This window comes from Stenella coeruleoalba, assembly GCF_951394435.1.
Source record: "Stenella coeruleoalba genome assembly, chromosome: 1".
NCBI classification, from domain to species: Eukaryota; Metazoa; Chordata; class Mammalia; order Artiodactyla; family Delphinidae; genus Stenella; species Stenella coeruleoalba.
This window is the reverse complement of record NC_137169.1, coordinates 50,602,367-50,619,787: the sequence shown is the minus strand read 5'-3', so window position 1 is coordinate 50,619,787 and position 17,421 is coordinate 50,602,367. Positions and strand designations below refer to the sequence as shown.

Here is a 17,421-nt window from a genome sequence, read left to right as displayed (position 1 = left end):
TCTGTGGAAGACATTAACATCTCATAAAATCTCTTGAATTATCCATACAAAATGTTCAGTTAGAAATGGTCATGAATGATACAAAACAGGACATGGATTTTCAAATAACTGTAATTAATATGTTTAAGGAAATGAATAAGATGAAGAATTTTCAGCCATTAATTTGAATCTATAAAAGGAATCAAATGGAATATCTAGAACTAAAAAGTACAAAAATTAAATTTAAAAACTCAACAGATGGGTTTAATAGAAGATAGCTGAAGAGAGAATTAGTGAACTGGAATATCATTCAATAGGAAATATCCAGATTGAAGCATAAATGAGAAAAGATGATGGGATATACAAAAAAGAATGTATAAGAGACATATAGTAAATGGTGACACTATCTAACATATGTGTAATTATGTTGCAGAAGGAGAGGAGGAAGAGAGTATAGATGAAGCAATATCTGAAGAAATTATGACTGAAAACCTTCCAAAAGTGATAAAAATATCTCAAGCCACAGATCCAAGAAATGATACAAACTCCCACGAAGACAAACACAAAAGAGCTTAGACTCCTCCAAACATGGTTTGTTCTAAGATCTAAAGTAGTATTTTACAAAAATGAAATATGACCCCAACTTTGAATCTCTTCACAGTGGAGCCTGTGAAGTGAGGGAAAGAAAGAAGGAGAGCAGGAAGCATCAAGCAGGGCTATAGCATGACTACTGATGGGGGAAAATTAGGAGGGAATGATGGTAGCCTCAGAGGTTCATTGATCCCCTCAAACATTTTCTGATGGCCCATCACTCAAGATAGCACAGAAAAATGGCTAAGAGCTTAACCTCCCTTTTATTAAGGAAAAAAAATCCATAGTAATTCCTAGTTAGAACTACTTATACTGAAGGGACAGAAAAGCCAACTCAGTTTGTTTAGACAATAATGAGATTTCGTTTATGTAACTTAAAAGTCTTGCAGCAGCAAGAGCTATAGACATGGTTTGATCTAGCCATTCAAATGTCAGATCAAGGATCTGCTCCTTTCTGGCTCTCTGCTTGCTTTACCTGGTGTTGGCATCATCTTCAGCCTCTAAATGTTGGTGTCCCAACTGCTCTGGGCACGTCTGTAATAGCAAAATAGCTCTGGCAGCTATGCTCATCATATATTCACAGCACTCTCTTTTGGGAGGTCCTGCCAAGAAGGAGAGAACTTTACTAGCTAAGAAACTGTAACAGATATCTCCTCTCATCTCAGAGACTCAGACTGAGTTTCATGTCCGTCTTTGAACCAAGACTGTGATTGGGATACCAAAATAGTCTTCAACAAATCAGAAACCAAGATTGGAGTTGGAACTAAGGATTATTCCCACCAAACCACAGCACTGGGATGAGGGAGGGGTGGCCAGCAAGATATCACTAGAAGGGCATAATGAAGGGTCACGTGCATGGCCCGTAAGGCCCTTTAGTTCTGCAAATATCTAACCCACTTCTCTTCTCTTTTCATCTTGTGTCAGCTAGGCTCTTCTCTCAGTTATTGCTTGAATGCACCAAATACTCCCTTCCTTGAGGCCTTTGCCCTTGTGATAGCTTCTTCCTGGAATGATCTTTCCCCAGACATTTGCATGGCTTTCTCCCTTGTTTCTCCACTCAGGACTCTAGTTAAATGTCACTTCATAGAGGCCTTTGGTGAATTCTCTATCTAAAATAGCAACTGCAATTACTTTCTACCCCCATCATTGGCTTTAGTTGTGTTTCTAGCACTTATCACTACTTGACGTTATTTTTCATACCTACTTGTTTGCCCTCACCACTGGAATGTACACTCCATGAGAAGATTCTGCCTTGTTCATTGTTGTATCATAATAAGCATTTAACAAGTGTTTATTGAGTGAGTGAACGGGTTAGAATCCCAACCTAACCCTACCTCTGTCATCTCAAGCAGATAACTGAAACTTTCATTGCTCAGTCTCCTCACCTGTCAAATGGAGATATTTCTACCTCACAGAGTTATTCTTCAGATTAAGTAAGAAAACATGTGGGAAATGTCTGACATATATAGATATTCAAGATATATATGTTTTCTTCTCACAAAAGCTTCATCCAGTAGGTCCAATGAGGCCATATTCTATCCTTCTTTCTTTCTTTCTTTCTTAGAAACTATAGTTGATTTACAATGTTTCAGGTATACAGCAAAGTGATTCAGTTATTCATATATATATATAATGTTTTTCAGATTCCTTTACACTATAGGTTGTTACAAGACATTGAATATAGTTCCCTGTGCTATACAGTAGATCCTTGTTTATCTATTTTATTTATAGTAGTGTATATCTGTTAATCCCAAATTACCAATTTATTCCTCCCTTTCCCATTGCCCCTTTCCCCTTTGGTAACCATAAGTTTGTTTTCTATGTCTGTGAGTCTATTTCTGTTTTATAAAGAAATTCATTTGTATCATTTTTTTAGATTCCACATATAAATGATATCGTATTATATTTGTCTTTCTCTACCTGACTTACTTCACTTAGTATGATAATCTCTGGGTCCATCCATGTTGCTGCAAATGGCATTATTTCATTCTTTTAAGTCACTTGTTATTTATTATGGCTTTACTTTAGTATAACCTGGGAATTTTTTAGAATTCCCAAAGGGTTCTCACCCCTAGAGATTCTGATAAATTGGTCTGTGTGACACCTAGGCATTGGTAATTTTTAAAGCTCCCCAGGTGGGAGCATTTTAGCAGCCAGTGCTGAAGACCGTTGATTTCAAGTCATTAGTTGGGGTGGGGGAGAGATGGCTGGCTGTGTAACTCAGAATCCACTGGAAGCCCTGTGAAACCTGGTCCTTCCAATACCTGGAAATCTCTAGAAGCCAGCTTGACCTATTTCCTCCAGCACAAATCTTCAACTGGCAGTCTAGACAGATGGTTATTATTTATCCTTCCTGCTGTGTTAGAAAGAAAAAAAATCACCTCTGCCTCAGGTTTCTCAATTTTCACATGTGCAAACCATTACCTTTTAAAATATGCTTATAGGCATTAGGAGGGAGAAAGGGAAGCTTAAAAGAGACCAGGGAGACGAACATGCATCTTCTTCTAATAGAACTTTTAGAAGTACAGACAGTAGAGAAACTGGACCAGGACAAACTCTAGGTTCTAGATCTTATACTAAAAGGGATAATGCATGTGAACAGTGCCCACAAAAATGCCTGGCACATCATAATTAATGTAAAGTCCTCTTTTCTGGAGAAACTAGATTGCTTAAGATCACATAAAATAACACAATAACAAATAATACTACCTTGTATTGGGCATCTTCCCTATGTTAAGCATTTTATTAGGTAATTTTTTTAATCTCCACAATATTATTGCAGAAAGCTATTATCATTCCCTTTTCACAACTGACAAAATTAGGATCTGAAAGCTTGCAGCTGGTAAAGGGAAGCAGCCAGATTATAGCATCAGATCTGACACCAAAGTTCATCTATAGCATCTGGGTTAGGTATAGAAGGATAAAGAGAGAAATCCTTCCTCCCATAAGGCCTGAAAAGGAATGGGAGACACAGAACTATATATTCAGTGACTGTATTTTCCAAACCTCAGATTAGGGCACATGATCATCCATTTAGTCAACCAACATGCAATAGGTATTTATTCTAATGCTGGGTGCTGGGACTTCAGAGAAGATTATGAAATCACATTGCCTTCTCCATCAAGAAACTGTGGGAGAAGATTCATACTGAGTTGTAGGTGCAATGTTAAAAGTCTAACAAAAGGCTTTTTAATCCAATATGTGAATTTATTCATATAAACATCCTTACACAGATAACACTATTAGTTAACATTTATTGAGTATTTGCTATGCTCCAAGTATTTGCTTTACATTTTCTAGTTCATTTAATCCTCACAATAACCTATAGATGGCATTATCCCCATTTTACAGAAAGGGAAACTGAGACACAAAGAGGACAAGTCCCTTGCCCTAGGTCATGCAGCTAATAGAGAAAGGAGCCAAGACTCAAACCCAAGGCATCTGACTTCAGAGCCTCTATTCTCCACCACTGTGTTATACTGTCACCCTCTACCTTTTGTTTAAAATTCATTGATTGAACCATTTTATTGAAAACAGCAACACCCAACTCAGAAACAATATGTATTTGTTAATGGCATATTTGAATTACACATTAAATATTGAAGCTGAAGCTCCCAGAAGTCTATGCTGTGTCGTTGTCATACTGATTTATACAGTAAATGAATGTTGCCAAGTCTGATGACAGGTGCTGAGTGATGAATGAATGATGCCCACAATAAGCCTTAGAGGATTTAAACTGAAGGTCTTTATGTCTCTTTCCTGCATCCTAAGGAAATTTCTTCTATTCATGAAGGCAGCAGCCTGAGCAGCTAGCACCTGGACAGTAAAATCTCCTGGGTTAGGGATGCCATTCAAACCTCTTCCCATATAGGACTTCTGACCATTGAAAGGAACAAGGAAGGGAGAAGACAAAGGTTTTACACGATCCTTCAAGTACAAACTTGGGTGGTAAGGGAGGCAGAAGTGCCTGCTTCTCTAAGAGGCAGGACCACAGGAAGAGGTCCCATGCCACTTCCCAAACTGTAAAAGCCCTCCTGATTCAGGACAGTTCTACAGGCTGATGTCTCTGCTTATCTGGAACTCTCTGCTCTATGCACATGCCCACAATCACCTTTGCCTGGAAACTCCTATTCATCCTTCAGGTCCCCACTTGAAGTGTCACTTCCTCCAAGAAGCCTTCTCTGATCCTTCACCACTCCTAGCCCTAGCCCAAAAGGAATTTATTTTCACATATTCCTGTGTTGTGTTTATGGTCGTTTGTAATTAAATAATAATCTTGAGTGATTATTTAGCATTTACCTCCCCTTTGTGAGCTTCATCAGGGCAGGAACTAGATCTTTCTTATCCATCAGTGTATCCCCATCACCATTTACAATGCCAATCGTATAGCAGAGCCTCCACATTTTCTTTGCCTGGGTGTATATGTGTATGTGTTAAAATGAAGAGACCGAACTAAAACCATTTTTTTCTTTCTCATCCAGGAAAGAAAGGAAAGGAAACCTCTGCTACTCCAGTGCATCCTGAAGTTAATGAGATATCTCAAGGAAAAACTGAACATATGGTATGCAGCTGGGTATACAGACCTCAGCGAAGGGCTTCACCAATCCTTCGCCTTCTATTCACTGATGCTGGGTGAGGCCCTCCCTTCTGAATTTTTGATTTCCACCCAGTGCCTTGACTATCAGACTATCTTTGACTTCAAGACTCTACTCCAGCAGAGAAGGAATACAGACAAACTCCTAAAGTGTGGTTGGTTTCTCTCCTAGCTGGTATGCATGCAGAAACCACTTATCACCACTCAGTGATGGGCTTGCCATTGGCCCCTGAAAGTTGAACTTGTAGCATGTGGACAGGTGTCCTTCCAGAGCCTGTGACCAGTCCACCAACTGCCAAAAGGATGGTTGTGAGACCTATTTTAACATCTTAAGTCCAGCTTCCAGAAATTTAGGGTGACCTTTTCCCCAGACATCCCATTTTAAAATGTAATGGGCTCTTTGATTTTAAAAAAAAAATCTGGCAAGCATTTAAAATTCATTTTAATATTCCCAGCACTTAACCAGGAGAAGATGCAGACAGAATTGAAAAACTGCCTGAGTTTCTCTGTTGTTGTTGTTTTTAAATGCCCGGATTAGAACATAATTCATCTTCAGATGACGGGAGGCCTCTTCATGCACTTCACACTTCGAAATATTTTAGAAAATAGTATCCATTTTGGCAAGCCTCTTTCCATGCAAGAAACAACAGCAAATGCTTTTCTCCTTGAGTGTTAAATCTGCTGTGAATAAGATTATAAAAAATATATACTTTGCTCTTTTATTTTGCCTCTTGTTTGAGGATTTTACTGCCTCTCTGCAATAATCGATTCTTCTCATATTCCTGTATAAGCAGCATTCATTGTCCCACTTTTTAGAAAGGCGACTTGAAGCAGAAGTTTGGTAAAGCAACTTTCCTATTGTTCCAGGAAAATCACTCATTTATTCATTCACTTACTCATCCCGTAAACATATCTTGAGAACCAACTATGTGACAGTCACTAACCAGAACTTGAAGATACATAAATGATTATCTCACAGGCCCAGGATCAAGATCTTTAGCAGATGGGAGAGATACTTTAACAGACAATTACACTATCCCATAATAAGTGCTATGATGGATAAAGGGGCTACAAAGAATTGCCCCTCACCTAGGCTGGGGCTATCAGGGAAGGCTTCCCCCAAGAAGTGAAATATGAGTTGGGCTTTGGAGGATGAGTAGGAGCCTAACGCATCAAGGCATAGGTAGCAAGAAGGAGTTTTACAACAGAGGAAACAGCGTATATAAGGCATAAGGGCATCAAACAGCTGTATTTTTTTTTTTCTGGTTTTATGTGGCTGGAGAAAATGATGTATATATTGAAAGAAGAGAAGGAAGAACAAGAACTTGAATGGTCTTATGAGCCAAGCAAGGAATTTGGACTTCATCTTGGCACAGTGGGACCAAAACAGTATAGGGTGTGTTAGTTAGTTATCTACTTACGTACTTACTTCCTAGGTTTAGCTTAATTCAGGCCCATACAAATTCCCCCATTCCCTGTCTTTAGTGGTCAAAGAGAGTGTTAATTATCTGAAGAAATATATAATTATTTAAAGTCAGTTTCTCAGCTTTAAGGACCTCTTTGAATTTTCTAAAATCATTCACCAAACTGTATGCAAATGTGCATCCATCTGGGTAGATTATCTAAAGTTTTCATTGGATTTCTAAAGTGGTCCGAAGCTCTAAAAAGTATGAGAATCACTATTCTATTTACTTTATAAAAACTTTCAGCTTCTCCCAAAATAGACTTTATCAAAGTAGAATTCTTATATATTAATCTCTCAAAATGTACTGGTAACTAGTCATCCATATGGGTACAGTTTTGTATAGCATGATATTATTTTAAACAAGACAATTCTTCACATTTCCCAGTAGCAGCTGAATCCATGTTTGTTAACTTGGCCTCTTATTTAAATTACTATTCTTTAGAGCAAGGGGATCTCCACAGCTTATATGTGAGAGGTTTGAGACAAGGTACAAAATTGGAGAAATTCGGGTATTTGAAATTTGGGAGAAGCACAGATGGTATACAAATTGGAAAGCCTAATTCTATGAAAAATTAGTTAAGAATATTTGAATTACAATTAATATAACCAACTCTACCAACTTAATTTATTAGAAGGATAAGGAAGGAGCATAATATATATATTTATATATATTATATTTTTATTTATTTATTTATTTATATGTATGTATACATATATCTCCCCAAGGATAGAAACATAACAATAAAATCAAAGACTTGAACCTTGAACATCATCATGACTTCTTATATCTTCTCTCTTCTCTACTGTCAGTTTCATATCCTCTCTGTCTCTCTCTTCTTACCTCTCATCCAGAATGATCTCTGTTTTCCTATCTCTGGCTTTAACTCTCACAAATGGTTCCAAAATCACTGGAAAATATGTTTACTGAACATTTTGCATTAGATGCCCAGTCCTGCACTATGTGCTTAGACACATGACGGTTCTCTCTATAGCCATATGGATTGAAAGGAGGGGCAATTCCTGGAAAACTGGGGTTGGGCAGATCAAACAATAGCTGCTCACTCTCTCTACATGACAGGTGACAGAATGTCTTACATGGCTCTACTGACACTCATGTGTCTGTTCATTCTAAAAAGATCTCTATTTTGTACTGGACATGGGGTTAGGATACAAAGATGAGCTAGGTATAACCTCTATACCCTCGATCTAGTTTTGTGTCTACCATTCACTATATGATCTTAGTAAGTCACTTCCCCACTCTGGACTTCAGCTCCCTTTGTTAAATGAATAGGACAGACAGAACTAGTGCCTTATGCTTCATTATAGTGAGCCCACAAGCCAAAGCTAACACCATTATTGTTTCAATCACTTTTTGTCAAGAATCTCATACTCACGATCCAGAGGTTTTCCCACCAAGAAATTATATGCATTGCCTATTGATCCCACTAGTATAAAACAGAGTAGAACATCATGAAAGTCTCAGTCAGTTACAAAAACCTCTGTTTGTGTAAATCAGAAATGCAAACTGAATAAAAGTCACAATTTTATCCTTCTCTTAAAGAAAAAAGAGAGTATTCAACATAGTAGTTATTTACAAAGCCAGACCTACAATAAATCTTGCTAGTTGTGTAGCCTCATGTTGGCCAAGATACTGGGGGAGCTCTGGGTTATGAATATGTTGCCAGTGAAATGTTTGTGTTGTTTTGGTAGAAAACTCCAGAAAAGGATTTGCAGCCAGAAAACCCTCCTGCTGAGACTTCAGCCCCCAAAGATCTCCTGAGCACTTTGAAGATCAGGCCAGTCTCACAGCCTTTTGTCAGTCCAGTGATGAAAAACACGTCTGAAGAATGTGAGACATGGATCGACAGGCTCAGGAAGCTAGAAAATGCCCTCTACCTGTGTGATCTGAGTAATATAGGTGAAGTGTGCAGCTTACAGCTCATATGTCTTTTTTTTTTTTTTCATTTTGTACTGGGCTCCACAAATTTTTTTTTTTTTTTTTTTTTCGGTATGCGGGCCTCTCACTGTTGTGGCCTCTCCCGTTGCGGAGCACAGGCTCCGGATGCGCAGGCTCAGTGGCCATGGCTCACGGGCCCAGCCGCTCCACGGCATGTGGGATCCTCCCAGACCGGGGCATGAACCCGTGTCCCCTGCATCGGCAGGCGGACTCTCAACCACTGCGCCACCAGGGAAGCCCCACAAATTTTTTTTAATTAGTTTTTATTGGCGTATAGTTGCTTTACAATGTTGTATTAGTTTCTGCTGTACAGCAAAGTGAATCAGCTGTACAGCAAAGTGAATCAGCCATATATATATATGTATATGTATATATATGTGTATATATATGTGTGTGTATATATATATGTATATATATGTGTATATATATGTGTGTGTGTATATATATATATATATATATTTTTTTTTTTTAGATTCCCTTCCCATTTAGGTCACCACAGAGCACCAAGTAGAATTCCCTGTGCTATACAGTAGGTTCTCATTAGTTATCTATTTTATATATAGTACTGTATACATGTCAATCCCAATCTCTCAATTCATCCCACCTCCTCTTCCCCCCTTGGTAACCATAAGTTTGTTTTCTATATCTGTTACTCTATTTCTGCCTTGCAAATAAGTTCATCTGTGCCATTTTTTTAGATTCCATATATAAGCAATATTATATATTTCTTTCTCTTTCTGACTTACTTCACTCTGTATGACAATCTCTAGGCCCATCCATGTCACTGCAAATGGCATTATTTCGTCCCTTTTTATGGTTGAGTAATATTCCATTGTATATATGTACCACATCTTCTTTGTCCATTCAGAACGACCCTCAGAATGGGAGAAAATATTTGCAAACAAAGCAATCGACTAGGGATTAATCTCCAAAATATACAAACAGCTCATGCAGCTCAGTATCAAAAAAACCAAACAACTCAATCAAAAAATGGGCAGAAGATCTAAATAGACATTTCTCCAAAGAAGACATATAGATGGCCAAAAAACACATGAAAAGATGTTCAACATCACTATTAGAGAAATGCAAATCAAAACTACAATGAGGTTCCACCTCACAGCAGTCAGAATGGCCATCAGCAAAAAATCTACAAACAGTAAATGCTGGAGAGGGTGTGGAGAAAAGGGAACCCTCTTACACTGTTGGTGGGAATGTAAATTGGTACAGCCACTATGGAAAACAGTATGGAGGTTCCTTAAAAAATTAAAAATAGAGCTACCATATGATCTTGCAATCCCACTCCTGGACATATATCCAAAGAAAACCATCGTTTGAAAGGATGCATACACCCCGATGTTCATTGCAGCACTATTTACAATAGCCAGGACATGGAAGCAGTCACACACCTTTCCATTTGTGTTGCAGTCTAAGAGTGGACACATCTCTTTCTTTCACTTCTTAACAAATACAATTTGTACATAAACCAGGTGCCTGGCACTATGCTGAGCACAATCAGGAAACACAAAGATGAATCAGACATGAATCCCCCACCAGGTTGCTTACAGTTTCTCTGAGTCTAACCTACAATCCAACCTTGTAATTCCCCTGATTGAAATCATCAGCATGCCTGCTAACAGGCTGAACTCTAAACTGTTTAGCAAGGCAAAAGCTGGTCTCTATCCACCTGACCAGTATCTTCTCCTTCTATTGTAATTCTCTCAGCATATCTTACCCCATCATAATGAATAACTTGCCTTCCTCAACTGTGCCTTGCTTTCTACTGTGGCTGTGCCTTTTCTTTTTCAAAAAAAAATTATTTATTTATTTTTGGCTGCATTGGGTCTTCGTTGCTGCCATGGGCTTTCTCTAGTTGTGGCAAGCAGGGGATACTCTTCGTTGTGGTGCACAGGCTTCTCATTACTGTGGCTTCTCTTGTTGTGGAGCACGGGCTCCAGGTGCGTGGGCTTCGGTAGTTGTGGCACACAGGCTCAGTAGTTGTAATGCACAGGCTTAGCTGCTCCGCGGCATGTGGGATCTTCCCAGACAAGGGCTCGAACCCATGTCCCCTGCATTGGCAGGTGGATTCTTAACCACTGTGCCACCAGAGAAGCCCATGGGTGTGCCTTTTCTAACCCTACGCCCTCTACCTGAGCTGTCTGCCTCTCCTCTGTCCCTGCCAACTCCCCACACTGTCCACCTGGCTAATTAATACCTAAACACCTTTTATGTCAGAACTCAAGCTCTACTCCTCTGAGACTCCCATGATTTCCCCAGACAGATTAAGGCCAACCTTTATCTGGCCTCTTACAGTTCTTTAACACCCATTATCATATTTGATATATTGTATTTTTCTATTTGGGACTTAGTACTACCTAAGTACTAAGATACTTTTTTATTCTGAGTACCTTGCACAGTTCTGTTCAACCTTTTTTTTAGGAAACAAATAAATGAATGTACATAAATAACTAAACCCAAAATAGAAGGTGATAAATGCCATTAGAGGGTGCTATGTGGGCATTCAGACAAAGGAGAATTCATTCCTAGTCAGGTGATAAGGTTATGTTAGTGTGAAATTGATCATTAAGGGAAAGTGCAGTTTGTATACAAAGGACTGAAATAGAGGGCCCTTCCTGGCAAACATGCAAGTTAGCCAAGCAAAGCATTATGTATGAAGCTCAATACAAGGAATTTGGTTTGAATAGAATACAAGGGCTATTAAGAAGAGTATTAAATGAAAAAGGTGAAAACATAGGATAGGATCAGATCTAGGACGGTCTTAGATGACCGACCAAACAACTTGGATTTAATTCAAAGATAGTGAGCACATTGTGTTTCTAAGCAGGGGAGTGGTATGATGAAGTTGTATTTCAGAAAGGTCCTTGATGGCTATGTGAAGAATGAAGGAGAAATTTAAATTATAAAAAGGATAAAGGATGTTATTGTAATGCTTAAGTGAGATAATGAAATTCAGAATTAGGTCAGAGACCTGTGAAATGGAAAAGAGGCAGCACATACAAAAACACATGCACTGAAATTGTTGTACTTAACTACATACTGTTGTTCATGAAGACTTAGCATTATATGTGGAGTCTAAAAATATGGAACACATAGAAATGGTGGTTGCCAGGAAATATGTGGAAAGGTTGGTCAAAGGGTAGAAACTTTCAGTTATAAGAAATTCCAAGGATTTAACGTACAACATGGTGACTCTCATTAACAATATTGTGTTGTGTACTTGAAAGTTATTATGAGTAGAGCTTTAATGTACTCACCATAACAACAACAAAAAAATGGTAATTATGGGAGGTAAAGGATTTGTTAACTAACCTTATTACAGTAAACATTTCATAATATATATGTGTATCAAATCATCACATTGTATATCTTAAACTTACACAATGTGATATATCAATTACATCTCAATAAAAAAGTTAGTGTACACATTAGTACTTTCTAGAAGTAATCATATAACAGCACTAATGCCTTTTCATTCTCTGTATGTTTTTGTTTCATTTTGCTTTGAATTTCCAATGCAAGTTAATTCTAGACCACATGAAGTATGAATACCATATAATACCCAAGGACTTCTAATAACTATCCCAAAGAGAGGGGGAAATGAAAATTTTAGGTAAGAAATTCATCTAGATGAATTAGAAACTCATTTATTAAACATTTGTTATGAGCCCAGCCCTGTGCTAGAGGCTGGACCAGGAGGGAAACCAGAAAGGATGAGACATGGTCTCTGGCCTCAAGGAACTTTTAGGTAAGACACAGAGGCTGCCAATAGTTCAAAGCCAGTAAAAGAAAAATTTTAAAGACAGAATAAAGTATTATAATTAAAGACACAAACTAGACTTAAAGAGTCCAAAGAAAAGACAGAAGAGATGAAAAAAGCTCAGTGAGTACTCAGAGAGGACTTCTTGGAAGAGAGAACTTGAGCTGAGCCCAGAGGAGAGGTAGACTTTGAATAGCTGGGTAGGGCATTCTGAGTGTGAAACCATCTTCTGCAAAGGTTAGAAGGTAAGAATGAGTATGATGGGGAAGAGAGTGAGAAAGACAGGACTGACTGTCACGTTGGATTGAATAGTGAAGTTGAGACCCTATTGTGAATCCTGAAGGCTGGAATGAGGCTTCATTCTCTACACAGTGTCCACCAAAGGTTCAACCAGAGGAGAACACAGGGAAAGCTGAAATGGGTCATTTAGGGAAGATACTGGGAAAAAAGGAGATCAAAAGTTTACTGAAATAACCTTTATTTCATGAGTCTGTGTATACATATCAAGACTGTGAGAGTGTTGATGGGGTTACAAACAAAAACAAAACAAAACCAAAAATCAGGTAGAGAGAAAAGACGTTTCCAAAGAAACAAATGCTGAGTTTTGATGATGGATGATGGATCATAAATTTAGTTACTAAGAGACTCCCAAAGACTGGGACCTTTCTCATACTTCTGAACTGCTCTGGGGAAAAATGGAGTTTTGTTGACTTTGGGGCAGATTCTGGCAGATTTGAAATGACTTTCTCATGGCCTTTTCACTATTTATGCCTGTTTTCTCTGTTTCTATGAAATTCATTAGTTCCTCAATAGCCAAGGAATGTGTCAGCCAAATCTGGAAACATCTATAACTATCTTTAATGAGGAAAGAGGATTAACTGAGGTCATCTTGTTGGTTTATTAGCCACAGTATTTAGCAGACCACCATGGCCCTCCTCTAGACACTGAGCAGATCATCCCTATTCTGCCCAATGATGAATCAGTGCTCTTTATTATGTGCAAGGAAATATGTAGGCCAGGGCGTTCCTCATCCAGGGTGAAGGCAGAACATCCATCATCAAATTAGCATTTCTGGGAACCTACTCTGAGCTTATTCTTTAATGGGGGTTGTCAAGAAAATATCCTTGAAGAGAAAGAAATAAGGAATGACTATGAATAACTGGTCATGCTTTCTAAAGAAAGATGGGTGGTTGGGATAAATATTTGAGTGACTGGTAATTGGGAATTTTCCCAGTGAACTGAAGGCTAGACAGAAAATATTTTAGAGTTCAAGGAGGCATAGTGCAATGAGAGCCCTCAAGGACACGGGTCTGGACTTAACATACACTGCATCACTAACTCCTCACATCAACCACATGCTGAAGGGATTAATGTCCTTATTTACAGAGGAGAAAGCCACACTCAAAGTGATAAAATATGAGCAGGTGGGAAGTTGAGGCATAATTCTAACCCAGTTCTATTGGACTTCCCGCTACACCAATCTCCCATGACACACCAGAAAGTTCATGAGATTCTGTTTGTTGGTTTGTTTCTTTGTGTGTTTTTAACCAGATTCAAGTCCGGATTTCACCAAGTCTGGAGTCACTTGCTGAGTCACTTATATTTGCCAAGCCTGTTTCCTTGTCTATAAAATAGGACTGATAATAATAAAACAAACATCCCAGATTTGAGAAAGGATCCAATGAGATTTAAAAGTTCTTTGTAAACTGAACATGAAGTGGAGAGTAAAGAGGTTCTTATTTCATTCTGGTTCTGGTGGGACAAGGACAAGCTTCCCAACACTAAGATGGATTGTAAGGTTATTTTATGCAGCTGTCTTGGGCATCCCCTAATGACAGCAAATTAGACAGAGATAAATTTCAGTCAATGGACTTTTGTCTGATGCGCGAATCCTCTACCAACGGTAAAACTTAGAAGATAGAAGAAAAGGCCCCCCCACACACCAGTGGTAATTCTTATATGCATTTTTTAATATTAATTCTAATTTTTAATTAAAATATAAACTAAATTATATATATAAATAATGTCTTCTAATTAAAATATTTTCTTGTGTATTTTAAGTAACATTGATGATATAACCATTATAACTATCCTATAAAAATACCTACATTAATGAGTGCTTAATAGTTCTGGGTATTGTGCTAAGCACTTACTATTTTATTAATTTTCAAACAATTTGATTATCCCTATTTTAGAGTCAAGGAAACTGAGGCTCGAAAATTAAAGTAACTTCCTCAGTCAGACACTTACTCCAAAGTCCATGACTTATATTTCCAGAGGTGGAATATGAGGAAATGTCTTGAGGGATCCAACCTAGACCAGGTCAAAAGCCTCCACCCAATCCAGAAAATTGTAAAGATGCAATTGACCAACTCAAAGGAAGATATTTCTGCAGAGGAAAGGACCAACATTCTAATAGGAGAAAGAGACAGTAAATAAACCTGAATAGAACAGACAATTAAAAAACAGTGGATTGGATAGGACGGGATGGGGTGAGATGGGATAGGATGGTATGGAATGAGATGGGATGGGATGGGATGGGATGGGTTGGCTTGGGAAGGGACAGGACAGGACTGAACTGAATAGAACTGAATGGAATAAATCACATTAGGACCCCAGCTGTCTGTAGTCCACTGTTAAAAACACTCATTAGAGAGCAGTTCAGAGAGGAGCATCATGCTCAACTGTCCTTGCACGTTTAAATCCAAACAGAGCTCAAACAGAGATGACAGGTATCCACTATAGCCCAAATCTAATAGACTGGTCGTGGCTTTCTGCAAAATGACCAGGGACCACTCCTTCTGGATTCTTTGAGAAAGAATTTCACAATCATTATTATAGTCTGCACAAGTACAGGAGACTAGAAGAGCCACATGCAAGGGATGTATCTCACCCCTATAAAAGATATTTAAAAGCTTGACACCTGTAGCGTAGATCTTTACAATTCATGGAAAATATTTAGAAAACAATCTGAGCCCTGCTTGAAACAATCTCTTTCCTCTCATTCTATAATACAGTATGGTGGTTAAATGCATGGACTAGAACAACCTTGGGCAAATGACTGTCCATCTCTATGCCTCAGTTTCTCTCTCTGTAAAATGGGTTGTTGTGTTAAGTGAGTTAATATTGGTAAATTGTTTGGAGGAGTGCCTGAAACATGGTAAATGTTATATATGAGTATCAGTCGTTATTGTTATTGTTGTTGCACTCTAGTTAATTTTCTGCATCTCTTATCACCTCAACTGGTTGGTGATCTTCCTAAGGTAACAGACCACTTCTCAAAATCCTCTCTATTCCCAAGCACAGTATCTGACATATATAAGCTCACAATTAAGAGCTTATGAATGAGTCACTGACCTTTGCTGTTGTTGTGTTCTACCCTTAAACTCCTCTCTGCAGTTATCAAAATCTACTTACCCTTAGCATGGACAACACATTGGTATTGGTACATATAACATGTGGGTACCAGAGTATGTCCTGTGATAAGCACCACCATCTCTATTATACAGATCTAGACTCTAAGCCACAAGAAGTTAGGTGATTTACCTGTGATCACACAGCAAGCTGGAGGGAGTCACAGTAAATATATTTCCAGAAATGCATAAAAATGAGCTGTTTAAATCCTGCATGTCTAGGAACATGTTTGGATATTTCAGTAAGATAAACATAAACTAGAGCAATTAGGAATTGCTTTTAGCCGGCACCCCAACATTTTCAAAACTTGGTCTTTTAAAGTTTTATGGCTACGAAGAACAAGCTAAAATCGCTTTAGAGTCTACCTATGGATTATATTGGACCCCATCTCCTCCCCAAAATCACCCTCAGATTCCTCTCAACATCTATTATGCATAGCCAGGATTGTAAATATCTTTTAAGGGTGTCATTTAGTTTTTAAGAAGCTTAAAATTTCAAAATATTAGCGTTTAATTCTTGCTCAGAAGTCATTCAAGCTAATGAATTTTCATCTTTCTTGTTTTTTCTTTAAAAAATACTCTAAAAAAAATATTCTTTCAAAAATCTCCCACCCACCCAACCCAATGGCAGGAGTTCTGGAGAATGAACGAGCCAGATGCCTCATTCACAACTACAATCTCATTTACAACCTGTCCCTGAGCCCTCGGAAAATTGACCAAGCCTTGCGGAGATTCCATGCTGGAGAAAATATGCTCTTGGAGCCAGCGCTTCAGTACTTAAAGGAGCTATGATAACAAGCCCATATTGTGAGAACAGATGTTCCTTTTGTCTCCCTTTTTACCCGGACACATGTTTCTCCTCAGCCCGAGTGCAGTGGTGGAGGCGCTGTCAGAGTTGAGGCTGATGCAGCTATTGTCAACACTTTGAGCTTGGACTTGGTTTCTGGCTATGATGCTCACTCATAAGCAGCTCAAAGTGATACAAGGAAACCAGGTTTTCTCTTCTGAGGTGGCAAAAACCCAATTTCTTAATATCCCCTTCTATTCTTATAAAGCTGGTGATGAATATTCAATGATTTTTTTTTCAGTATTGCTGATCAAACTGTTTTTTTGCAAACCCTGCAATTCCATATAGTAAAAAACATGCTAGATGTTGTCAACTCCCAAAAATGCCTGTGAAATAATAGACCTAAATATATCTTTTTTGGATGAGTAAGTCAGCCTTTCCTCTCGTCACTATTCTAGGATTTCCACATTGTAAGAAAAATAAAAGTATTAACAATATATTATCTTAATACTAAGCAGCAGAAGCAGAATTTCAAGTGAAGTTTTCTGAACAAGTTCAATATTTTCTCTAGTACAAAACTAGATGATGTTACACTGTCTCCAAGGATATTTTCCCAGAGTATTGAATACAACTTTTGAGGAGGGACTCCTGGAACAAAGGATTTTGGAAATAGGTAACATCTTCTTTGCTTCCTCTGGCAGGAAAACCAAGTAAAACTTTCCACCAGTTCCCACAGTTCTTCTAGTCTTAACATCCACCCCCCTGCAATTTGCACCACCCTGGCCACAACATACATACTTACATTCACATCACACCACTCAGGCAGTATGAGCTCATTGAAGGAAGCCCAGGACTTCAGA

General features: G+C 38.3%; 1 protein-coding gene across 1 annotated transcript in view; it reads left to right on the top strand.

The window, feature by feature from the left end:
- The window catches only part of LOC307174905 (uncharacterized protein C1orf87), a gene marked incomplete at both ends in the record, with an annotated part of 116,139 nt that extends 99,573 nt beyond the window's left edge, over window positions 1-16,566 (top strand). Inside the window, 3 exon segments of the mRNA XM_079899422.1 lie at window positions 5,052-5,131; window positions 8,340-8,547; window positions 16,406-16,566. Coding sequence (XP_079755548.1) covers window positions 5,052-5,131; window positions 8,340-8,547; window positions 16,406-16,566 — 449 coding nt within the window.
- Between the last annotated feature and the right edge of the window lie 855 nt (window positions 16,567-17,421).